The following is a 12,274-nucleotide window of genomic DNA, read 5'->3' as shown; positions in this document are numbered from 1 at the left end:
GCATCGCCAGCGTCGAATGTCGAAGATCGTTTTAGCTCGAGGTTGGTAGCGCGACGACGGGCAGTGGGTGACGAGTCGGAAAGCGGGTCCGTCTATCGCTGGGTACGAGCGAATTAAAAGAAAAAACCAGAGCGGAATTCGAATCGCGACGGACTATCCTGCACGCGGACCTGTCTCATCGCTGCCGGTAATTTCGTCGCATCGCGTGTATCATGATACTACGGGTACCTAGCGGTAGAGAGACGCGAGAACGCGTTCCGTGATTGCGTGAGTAGCGAGAGGAAGAGGAGAGGGGGAAGATTATATGTTGTAACGATCGTACCGCTTATAATTTGACGACATATCGCGGAACCTAAAAAAATAAACGACAAAATGATAAATAACACGCATGAAATCGATCGACGAGGAAAAATTACGGGCTGTTGTTACTTTCGCGCCCTCGAATCTCGGACGGACACGCGTCGATGAAAGGATAAGGAACGAGTAATCTGGTCGCGTAAGGCGCGTCGCGACGCGGCAGCGTGGCTACCGACTTGACCAACGATGGATTTATTAATGTAACCGTAACCGGTGAAACCCTGTCGGATAATCTTATTAGACGGTATATCGAAGGTTATTAAATATCTAAGCGGCGTACAGTGCCGGTTCAGCTTCGTGTCGCGTCGCTGGACGTTTCAATTAGCTATTCGTCTCGAAACTCTGAAGCGTTCCCGTCTGCGCGTCGCTCAGCCGCGGGAGTTTGAAAACGATCGGTAACACAGGTGAGAGAAGGGTAAAAAAATTGGTCAGCGACACGGAGATTGAGGGCATCGTGGATTAATGAAGCGGCACGTGCGGCATTCCGATTCGTTTCTACAGGATTCCTTGTCGCATCGGTCGCATCGACGCGACCTCGAGGCGTCGCGTCGCGTCGCGTTCCGTCGCGTCGCTCGTCCGTTCGGTGAAAAATTGAACAGATTTCGAAGGGCGACCCGCCCAACGCGTCCCGACTTCGCGCGACACGGTACTCCCTTCCTCGAGAATTTCCACGCTGCGTCGTGCAATTTTCAACGAGCCCCGGCAACTTTCAGATATCATCGTTCGAGCATCATCGACTCGAAGAGGGTCGGACCAGATATTCCAGATAAGGCGATTGATCACAAACGAAAGACGGCGAGCGAGCAAGCCGAGAGAATACAACTCGAGTAGTTTACCACCGACGCGGGCACGCACTCGCGTTTCTTTTCATCGTAGAGAAATTCATCACTCGAGAAAGTCGTTAGAACGACGTAGCCGGTCCGAGAGTTCCGAGTATCCCGGATGGCATTTTAAGAAGAATCGACCGATCGAAATTAGAGAAAAAAAAGGAGAGAGAGAGAAGCGGACGGGACAAAGTGGCGGGTTTTGAGTCAACCGGATCTAGTCTCTGGATATCGTATTCCACATCGTGCATCAGCGTCGTCTGATTCTTTCCTTCAACTTTCGAATTAGAGCCACGAGAAGCCCAAACTCCGTTTACCAACGGTACCAACACACCGAATACCTCGCCGGATTCGTACCGAACTGAAAAGGTACCAGTGACGACCGGTGCAGTGTCCGTGCAAACGATAGGAAAGTTAGGACGTGCGTCCCGTACGTGGCGCGAAACAGATTTGTTTCGACACTTCGTTTCAAACGTATTTATCGCTACGCGTCTCCGGCCCTTCTAATTTTCCCCGTTTCACACACGTCGTCCGCCTTAAACCCGTCACTTTGCCGGTGATGTTCGAGTCTCATTTTCTCCATTTTTTTCGCGAGAGGAAGATAAAATATGAGGATAGATCGACTGAAAAGCACTTTGCACTCACAAATAACGATCGGACGTCATCGTTGGAATATTAATATGGATACGGGGCTGTGGAGATGGCTTCCGCAGCCAGCGGTGGTTGCAGGCCAACTGGCATGTCAATTGGCTTGTTGCCCAGTTTTATAACTTGGCTCTCGGCTTCTCTTCTCTCTCTCTCTTCTTTTCTCTGTCTCTCTCTCTCTACCTCCCTCTCCCTAATGCTCTTTCTTGTTCTCGCTGTTCTACACCCTTATTCATGCCCTACCCCTCGCATCGCTGCCAGCATTATCTTCGTCTCTCTCTCGCTCTCTCCTTCTCTCTCTCTCTCGCGGTTGTGGTCGACGGCAGCTTTACGTCACGGCTTCGACGACGCTTCCCGTTAACGCAACGCAAAAACGTTGGTCTATCCTACATTCGTTTAGCACCTATCCTGTGCGATTCATCTAACGCGATCAGGGCCAACGTAATCGAAGCGATCGACCGGTCGAGGAACAACGAAATCGATCGGAGATCGAAATTCGGGACACGCGCAACCGTGCTCACCAACGATGTCCCTGTCGACACGACGGAGTCGAGGATCGGAAGCCTCGATAATGTCTCGACGTCGACGACCTGGCTGGACTCGACGTTCGCGAACGTGGAACGGTTCTCGCGACGCGTGACGCGTCGGCCGTGAAACCGACGCGAATCTTCTTCCCTCCGCTCGCAGATCCGCCTCGTGCGTATACGCGTATATAGATATACGTTACGCATCGTACACGGGTATCCTCCCAGTTTTCGAGAGCAAGTAAAGTAATAGACGCTGACGGGAGAAGAGAGATTCTCGTAGGATGGTCTTACCTGGAGGAACTGCCGATACTGCTTATACTGGCACCGTCAGCTGTTCTCCTTTGCTCTCTGGAGACGTCGCAGTCCGTGATATCGCATTCGGAAGTGTCAGAGTCGCTCAGCCGCGACGTCGTCGACGGTGGACTGAGATGGCAGTCCACCGGAGTTATCGCCATCTCATCGGGCTCCTGATAGTATCTGTGCAACGCGAAATTTAGATCTCACGCTACGCTGCTCTCGCTAGCGCTACGACTAAGGTGAAAAAGAATCAGCCGAACGGATTCGACGGTGGACGGCGCGACGCGACGCGATCGCGAACAGCTGCGACGAAACCGATACCGATACCAGCGGCGCCGCGGTTAGCCTCCGTCGACGGATTCCTTCTCCCTGAGCCCGATTACTCGGCGAGTAATCACTGCGCGCCCTGCTACGGGTCTAGGATGCGGTAGCAATAAGTTTCGTTTGCATTCAGCGACTAAGAAGCGCAAAGAGTATTCGTCAGTCACCAATCTCTCTAAAGAATCTCTCGTCGTTGCAACAAGCGTAACGAATGCGTTTTAGCGATCGACTCAGCGTTTCATCTCACAATCAGAGGCACGAAGACAAGTGGAACATCGTTCTATTGTCTCTACCGAGGTGATCCGCGCGAACATACCCAATGTGTCGGTGTTCGCCGTGGTCAGTCAGCGGTAGCCATTCGGGTTCCTCGTCGAGGCGAGCCGTCGCCAGCTCCAGCACAGCTTCGCCCAAGAAATCGTTCATGTCGCATTTCCCGTAGTCCCAGACGGTGATCTCGAGCGCCCTTTTCCTCAACTCGGGTCTCCTGATTCCCTCGTACACGAACGTTTGGTTCCACCTGGGATCGTTAGTGTTCGCCAAAGTGTTGGTGCGTCTCTTCGACTTCTCGCTGCGGACCAGAACGATCGGAAGATAGCGAAAATGAATAAAGATTACGATTCGAATTATTCCACCCTACTCGAACGGACCGAAGCGTCGCCACTGTTCAAACGTCGATCGTTTACCGTTCGTCGCGACCTTCGACCTTCGGCGCTCGGGGAAGTGCAGGGAGGATAACTAGCGACAAAACGCAACGCGACAAAAGTCGTCGAGTTGAGTCTGATACTCTGACCACTGGCTGCCAAAAAGACTGTCTCTTGGCTCTCGTATACTTCTTTACGAATTCATTTATCAGAACGTCGCCGATGTAAAAGAATTAGGAAACTCTTGGATTCGCGTGCTAGCCAGATGAAGGACGCGACGGTACGATAATAAATCGATCGTGCAGCAGTCCGCGGACTAGCGTTCCCCGATTGCATAATTCCTCTGCACTTACCTCTTATCCGGAAGCAGAAAAATCTTGGCGTATGGATTTCTAGGTTGGCCGGTGCTCCTAGGCATTAGCCCAGCCGCGCAGATCAACGTGACGATCAACCGTAGACTCAGGGGATCGAAGCTGAGCTTCACCTGAAGATTCCCACCGATGTTCGCGTTCCCGGTAGGATGCCGGAGGTGCCTGCCGCGGCCTTGAGCGTGCAGATCTGGAGACCCGGGCGAGGTCACTAAAACCGAAGGTTTCTCGCGCCTCGCGTCGTACAGTTCTGCAAGTGACGATTCGGTGCGAGGTAAGTGTTCGGATCTTCGTAGCTCGCGCTTCGAACGATACGATCGGAACGTGTCATGGCAAAGGTGTAAATGTATTATTACGATTACGATAGGTGACACGACGCTGGATAACTAGGTACATATAAACGTTTACATAGGCAAAGAACGAATAGTAGTTGTGTGTAGCATTCGCCGAGGTAAAGGTGGGACGAAAGGGGTGAGGGGACGGGTTTGTATCAAACGGCGCAAAACGGGGACGCGGGTTCGACGATCTTTCAGTAGAGCACCGAAACGTGGCCCGGAATCTGCGAGGGTGGAATCGAGAGTATCCATCGTGCGATATTCGTCGGGGCACAACGGTCGGGCGTGTAGGCGGAAAATTGGCGAAGCTTCTTGGTTGAAAAAAAAACCTTCCGGGTAAATCGGTCGTTGGGTACCGATCGCTAGAAAGATCGTTTAGCGCGTGCATTAGGTCGCACCGTGAAAATGATGCGGTTTACGACGCTGCGTGGGTACTTACGTACGAACTTCACGGAGTAACTAAGGGGATATGTACGAAATACGTGTGAAGGCACGAAGCACGCGATCGTTTCAAGTTGTTGCTCCCATAAATCTACGTATCGTAAAACGGTGGTGTTAGCAGGTGAGGGTGACACGGGGAGAAAGCTTGCATCGGCACTACTGTCTACGTCTTACTTACGATAACATCGACGATAAGGTATTCGGATAGGTATCTACGATTATAAATACGTGAAACTGTAACAAAGTGTATGTAGGCAGAAGTGGTAGGAGTTGATTTTCCTCGAGCATCGATCTCCCTAATCGTGGAGATCGGCGATCGTTGCTCCTTTACCGCCGTTTCACCCGTGAGAAACTTTGTCTCGGACGAATTTACTCGAACGGTTTCGACGTGGCAGGTAAGTTACGATGTTATTTCCCGAGAGGACGATGAGAAGAGGAGAAACGAAAGAACGGGTAGCGATAGGTAGAACCATAGACACGAACGGGAGAACACCGATTACATAGGGGTCGATAAATGAAAGAAATTTGAAGCCTACCCCATAGAATACATTTCTTAAGACCTGGAATACGAAAAATCATGTAGTCCGTGATAATATACCGTTGCGTTCTTTGCGCCTACTCGTATCAATTACGTACTTATATCTACGGGCTATGTACTAGATAGGATTCTCTACTCGACGTAGGTCGATTTCCGAGCCTCTCGCATCGATCTCTTCAAATTCGTTTACGTTGAACCTAACGATTCGCACCGGTGACGTACGCAAGTGTAATCGTATCTAACGCAAACTATTAGCCGAGTTGCTCTCAAACGAGCGTTCCTGTTTCGATTCGAATTATTGTTTTTTTTTTTTTTTATCAGGGATCGACGCGTATATTGCGTATATGCATGTACCATGATAGGGCTCTATCGAGAAAGAAGCAACAAAGAAAGAGGGAGGGAGAGAGACGGGAGGTGGAATCGGATGGGTAGGGGAAGAAAATGTTCGTTTAATAGAATAGATTGGGAGAGTAGAGAGAAGAGAATAGAAGAGAAGAGCGGAGAGAGAACGAAAGGCATAATCACCTTTGTGGTGCGGTGGCTGAGGACCGGCGGGTATAGTTTCCGGATGCTTTTGTCTCCACTGGGTCTGCGCGCCGGTCCTTCTCGTCGACGATAGATTTCGCGAAACCACCAGTTCCACTTGGGGCGCCGGTCTAGCCTCGTCTATGATGTCGCAAACTTCGCGAAAAGTCTTGCCCTGGAGGGACTTGCCGTTCCACTTGATCACTTCGTCACCTGGAAATCGTCGAATGTCCGATCGGGTCCTATCGGATCTCGCCTCCGGAGCCAGTGGACAACCGGGGGATTTATTTACTCGATGAATACCGGGCGCGTTCCTCGCGCTGCTTCGTAAAGCTGCCGGCTTCGGAAGGATGTTGGCAGGATGGGATTGGGATACAGGTGAACTTTTGTCGTGGAAAAGACCGACAGCCGATTCGTCCGAATTCGTGCGATCGGAGATCGACTGCAATTTTTTCCCTCAAGTTCGAAGGGGGCAAAAGAACGGCCGATCCTAATAGCAGGGTAGCTAGCAGCGGGTTCGCATTTTGGCAGTCGGTTCCACGACGAAGCGAAGGCGCGCGCGTGCGAAAGAGATTCGATCGAGGGGGGAGCGAGGAAAGAGAAATCGCGGGATTCGAGTTTATCGTCCTTACCAGCTCTGAGTTGACCTTCTATGTCCGCCGTGCTACCCTCCATGACCCTCTCGATGACAGCGCCCATAGAGCCATCCTCTAACAGTTTTCCGCCCACCACTTTTAGACCCACTATGTTACTACTGCTTCCGGATCCGGGCTGCTTTCGCAACACCATGTGGCCAATGATCTTCTGGCCGTCTCTGCTCACTTGCCAGGATAACGTATGCTACGAAGCGCGGAGAATCGTTTTTTTCTTTTTTATTTATTCATTTATTTATTTCGATTTTCTTTCCATTCGATAGATAGTTAGGTAGAGGTACGCTCGAACGTGGTTTGTGGTTTTTAGAGAATGAGAGAGCCGAAGGATCGCGCGTCTGACAGCGAAGAATTTGGAAACTGCGACGGAACGCGATAGGGAATCTCGGTCGATTCGCGTATCGAATATATCGCGTATCGGTTTCCAAATTCCGCGCGCGACGACGCGACGTTTCGATAGCTAATAGCTGTATGACGGTAGAACTCGGGAGCGAAAGTGATGACTGGTCGATGATTTCAAGCTGAACATCCTGGAAGAGTGTACATATCTCGCGTCCGAATACGCGAGCCGCAAGTCCGGCTGACCTGGCAAGAACCGATCGCGTCGTATACGTAATTTATACGGGATACGAGAATAGGTACGCGTAGATGATCGGTGGCAAGATATTCCTCTTCCAGGAGATTTCGATGGAAGAGAATCACAAGCTGTCTTCTCGGCGATGCGATGTACGCGATAGATATAAATACGCGTCGAAGGGTACTCGAAGTTGGTACGTTTCCGTTTCGAAGTCTCTTCCGTTTCGAATCGGCACGTTCGTCCGAGTACCCCAACCCCGAAGCATGGAACGTGTCTATGGTGAGATGGTGAGTCTACGTGTTCGAAGATAAAAGTACGCAACGAAACAAAGTAGAAAATGGTAGACCGATCGAGCGGGACAAGAGAGGAGGAAGCACGCTATCGTACATACATCTAAAAATAGTATGAAAACGATCGCTATCAGGTTCATGCTTAACGGCATGCTTTTCCAACGAGCGTACGCGTGGAGTACGAGCGGTGGTAACGAGAGAGCGGAAAAGCGAAAATTAGTAAATAGGTATACGTCTCTTCGAACGTCCGATGTTCGAGGCTCGAGGTTCTCAAGGCGTTTCGGGCATGCAACAACGATCGCGCGCGCGCGCGTACAAACAAAAGATGAAAGGAACGTCGCGAGGAGCGAAGTTCCTCTGTCGGAGGGTGACTCGATCAATCCGATGGATCTACTTTAGGGAGAGGGGTCGCCTCCTTCCGGTTTCCAGTGTTGGTCGTCGTCGATCTGACAAAAGTCGTTCGTGCCGCTTCGATCTCGTAAAACAGTTCCTTCGTCTATCTACAGGTAGATCTACGTACGCGTACGCGCATGTATTGTACGAGCCTAGCTTCGATCGCATCGATCCTCGTACGTCGAGCTGCTTTCGAAATTCGAATTTGGATCGCGTTCAGTTCCTCTGCCACCCCCTTCATCTTTCCCGGCCGGTTTCATTACATTTCGCTCCTCCGAATGCGCGGACGCTTATCCTTTCGCGAATCGCGCGAGGGACGACCGAGACTCGGCTGATAAGACGGGCCTATCGCATCTACTCGTTCCAGTGGCCAGTATCCGTTGTTTCATCAAAATGAAACGACAACCGCGAAACTGATCGACCGGGAGCTAACGAGGTCGTCGAGACTCGCTACCGCTTCGCGTATTCTTTGGCCGTGCTCCAATTCGATTAATTATGAAACAGGTACGCCTTTCTCGACAACCTGGCATCCTTTTTGCCCTTTTAATTGGACGTTTCGGATCCGGAACCGGAACCGGACGAAGATGCGAATCAAAATTCATAACTACTATCCAGCGGGTACGAAATGAAAATAACGCGCGCGCGGCTCGAGAGCACGGCAGCGAAGGCTCGCGTCCGATGGAACGCTCGTCGGGGCTAAAGGAGAACGATCGAAAGATGTTCCGATGGAAAAGAAAAGGTGCGAAAAGGATACGGTATCGGGAACTCGGGAACTCGGTCAATGCACGAGCACACCCGCGCCGCGATTCTCTCGTTCTCGTTGCGGTAGCGGAGAGATTTTTTCAAGAGTTACTCGACCTCGCTGGAAAACGTCGTTTTTATACCACCGCTACTACTCGTACAGGGCGTCTCAACTATACCTTCGAGAACGGTTAGCATTTCTGGTTCTGAATTTCGGAATATTCCCGATTTGTCTAAAGTCGATACGCGCGGGGGCGTTCTTCCGTCCCCCTTGGACTCATGGGTACGTCGAAAAAGGAACTTGGTCGTAAAGCATTTTCCATGCGAGAGAATCTAACATCGTTCGACGTCGTCTTTCATTTTTCTCGTTTGGGAGAGAAAGTCTTCTTCTTATTTGAGATCGTAGCCGGAGTAATTCACCGAACAAATCCAAGCGGGGTTCCGACGCTGCCGCGACGGACGGGATGCGAGAGAGACACGAAAGAATGGCAGCGCCACGAGAACGAAAGCAATGGATCGACATTCGAAGCCGATTCACGGATAGCAGAGCTCGGTCCGACGCGGACGATGGGACAGAACCGCGGCGCGTAATATCGGAAGCCCACCGGCCGAATCCCACGATCCAACAATCCAACCATCCGAGACGAGAGCAGAATGGCTCTTCCGCGCAATAATTCGGTTGTTCCTTTAAATTGTTCCATCGTCTCGCCGTTCGAACGATGAAACGGGTTTAAAGAGATGCTTGAAACGCGAAGTACGCAGCGTAGAATAATTACCTACGTATCGTTGTTGCCGCTTCCGTTCAGACAGCATAAAGGAAGTAATCGGTAGTCGTCGAGAGGGACACAGAACCGGAACAAGTTTATCCAAATTTCGGAAATTCGGGAGCGAATCCGATGTAATGTAAATTATTACACGGTACCTATACGAGCAAAAGGTATGGTACGTCGAAAGTAACGAAAAGGACGCGAATCCAAGCGCGAAAGCCTTTAAGCTCCAAGTTGGAAGATGAATCGAGCAAAAGAGGTTCCTTCGAAGCTCGCGACGTATGGTGCATCGACGACGAAGAATAAGAAAGAAAACATACGCGTGCGCGTACACGTAGATCGAGAGAAAAGAAGTGAAACGTTTGGACACCTGTACATTGCAGACGCGAACGTATGTAGCCGAGATCTCAGCCTTCGTCATGTCTAAATAATCTCGAGTCGCGTCGCGTTTCATCTCGAACGAAATCGACCAGCAATCGAACTGGCTACGAAAGAGACGTTAGACGTTAGCCCATGGCTATCCGTATGCGTCCATCGAACGGCTACTCGAAATGTACGAACGACCACCTTCGATCGAACGTTCGACGGAGATTGTTTGTGTGTGCGTTCAGTCAGTGTGTGGCGTTATTAAAATCGCATAACCGTGAGCGAAAAGATGGAGATCCGAACGTAACTATACTACCAGGCTAGTAGCGATATGTGAGTGAAACCGTTCGATTGGTCGACGGTGGGTATCGTGATCATCCCGCTAAGGCTACACGCTACGTATGCATACGACAGCGGGCAAGGGAAGAGGAAGACTAACGAAGAAAAAAAAAAAGGAACCGTATTCCACTTTGGACGACAAAGAGCCGCGACGATTTTTGCAACGGGTGACGAGTTCGCAGAAATTTGCCGCGATCGCGCGTGACAGGACGAGAGAGATAAATTGGAAAGTTCGCATCTCATCGTATCTTCGATTCACGTCGAGGCGAGACACGCTTGCCGCTCGCGTGACGGATACCCCTTTTACTCGATTGTCCGCGTGCGCCGGCTACATCTTCTTTCTCCTAGCGTAAGTCTAATTGATCGGAAAAAAGCGACTGCCTAGCCATGTTTTTGTGCAAACGTTCGCTCGAGAGAACTCGAGAATCGGAGAGAGAGAAAGAGAGAGAGATCGATGGGACTCTAGCCTGTTGGTGGTTCGGTGATCGAATCATGAATAATAAGATATTGTACGATAACGCATCGGCGATCGTGATCGTGATCGTGATCTTGAAGGCCCGTACCTTGGGCATAAGGTCGCCTCTGTTGCTGTCCTCACTGCTCGTGAACGTGCTAGAGGTGTCTATTCCGGAGTCTTTGGTCGCGCTGTCTTGACTACCTTGCCGATCGGCCTCCCAAGACCATTGGTCCTCCTGAGGGCCGCCGACATTGGTCCCACCGTCAAATCGCACTGTCTTTTTCCCCCTTCTCTCCGTGAACCTGATGGACACGCCACATACACAGGAGATACCGAGAACGAATCTACCGCAGTCTCTAACGCGTCGAACTATGGATACCGCGTCGTCTGCGTCCGTCGAGTCTCGCGTCTACAGTCTACGCGCACGGTTCCTCGACCGGACATGACCGATACAGAACAAGGACCGCGACCCGTGCGCTACGCGGATTCACCGATGGAACCGGTAAAGCAAAAGAGAACGGAGGAAAAAGAAATTGGTCGATAAACGATAACATCCGAGAAACGGAACGCGGACGATTAATAATTTGTTCACGCACCTCCTACTGTCGGCGCGCCACTCGTCACCGCTCCTTCGGAAGCTCCGTCTTACTAGGGTGTTCTCCTCTTTACGCGGCTCTCGCGGCGAATGGCGATGCCCGTTATACTCGATGATCATCGAGGTCATGCGGTGGTGCCCGTTGCGAGATCCGTTGTGCCTACGTCCATCGTCGGACATCGACATTGGACTTCCCATACGATGGTAGTACCCCTTCCCTACAGTAGATCCAAAACGTTTCTTTCCGTTTCGTTTCGTTTCGTTTCGTTTCGTCTCGTTTTTTTTTTTCCTCGCTTTCTCCGCTATTCAACTACGAAACTATCCGTTCGACGAATGTCTTATCGTTACACCGTTCTCTACCTTCCCTCTACTCTACATCCCTTCACCATCCGCAATCGTTTGCCAGCGACCGATCTGTTTTCGTATCCCCGGACTAACAATTAATTTTCTCGTCGAAGTCTACCACCGAGGCGCTACGTTTCGTATCGCATCCGTTTCGATGCGACGACCTATGGACGATCGACACCTAACCACGTGTCCACGTTTTCCTCGCCAAATGCATTATTTTTTTTTTCTTTCTCCGTCCGTTTACGTCCGTTTCGTCTATTCCGTCTACCTCGTCTATTCCGTCTTTATTCCGGAAGTCCGGAAGGCGTACGCGTTCGGGTTTGGTTCGATAATGTAGGTATGTACCTGTCGAAAACGGACAGCGAGAGAGATATTGGTGCAGAGTTTGTCCATCGAGGGTAAAAGTGTGCACAGGGCGGAGCGGTGTGCGAGGGCTGGTCCAAAATCTGCTCGGCATACGCACGGCCGCCGCCGCACCGAAACACCGCTCTGCACGCTTCGTGTAGGTACATGTATGTACGTTGCAAGCTGGTGTATGTACTGTATGTTCCATGTATGGTAGGTACTTGTGTGTACGTGTGTGTACGTGTGTGTGCGTGCACAGTAGCGGCGATACGTCTTTGGGGGGGGAGGAGGGAAAAAAATACCTCGAGAAGGATCTTATCGCTCGCGCGCACGTTCAAGCGTCGAGAAAAGGAATTCCTTACGCAAATCGTTCTCGACACGATTCGAATATCTGTTGTGTGGAGGTGTGAGAAGTACGAGGAGTACGCGAGCCGTGCGATACCGTGGCATAGCGAGAACCGTGTTCCGGGAGAAGGGAAAGCTCGACCGTGGCACGCGCAGCGTCGGGAGAAACGGAAAAAAGACGAGATACGCGAGGTACGCGAACATCGAAGCAATAGAAGGAAAATAGGAATATCTCGGGTATA

At 51.0% G+C, this 12,274-nt stretch overlaps 1 protein-coding gene across 17 annotated transcripts in view; it reads right to left on the bottom strand.

Annotated features, from left to right (window-relative positions):
- Rim (Rab3 interacting molecule) overlaps positions 1-12,274 on the bottom strand; it is a 50,277-nt gene that overhangs the window by 19,178 nt on the left and 18,825 nt on the right. For 13 of the 17 annotated variants that reach the window (XM_026811828.1, XM_026811829.1, XM_026811830.1 and 10 more), the window contains 9 exons: positions 10,996-11,212; positions 10,506-10,701; positions 6,452-6,659; positions 5,820-6,032; positions 5,293-5,316; positions 3,966-4,230; positions 3,288-3,539; positions 2,645-2,830; positions 323-352 (listed from right to left, as the gene is read on the bottom strand). In XM_026811828.1, coding sequence (XP_026667629.1) covers positions 323-352; positions 2,645-2,830; positions 3,288-3,539; positions 3,966-4,230; positions 5,293-5,316; positions 5,820-6,032; positions 6,452-6,659; positions 10,506-10,701; positions 10,996-11,212 — 1,591 coding nt within the window. The remainder of the gene's footprint in view (positions 1-322; positions 353-2,644; positions 2,831-3,287; positions 3,540-3,965; positions 4,231-5,292; positions 5,317-5,819; positions 6,033-6,451; positions 6,660-10,505; positions 10,702-10,995; positions 11,213-12,274) is intronic. The other 4 variants (XM_026811822.1, XM_026811821.1, XM_026811826.1 and 1 more) reach the window with 4 other exon arrangements.

The sequence above is a fragment of the Ceratina calcarata genome, unplaced genomic scaffold, assembly GCF_001652005.2.
Source record: "Ceratina calcarata isolate Rehan_Ccalc_2016 unplaced genomic scaffold, ASM165200v1 scaffold25, whole genome shotgun sequence".
Classification (NCBI taxonomy): Eukaryota; Metazoa; Arthropoda; class Insecta; order Hymenoptera; family Apidae; genus Ceratina; species Ceratina calcarata.
This window is presented reverse-complemented; position numbering and strand designations above follow the sequence as displayed.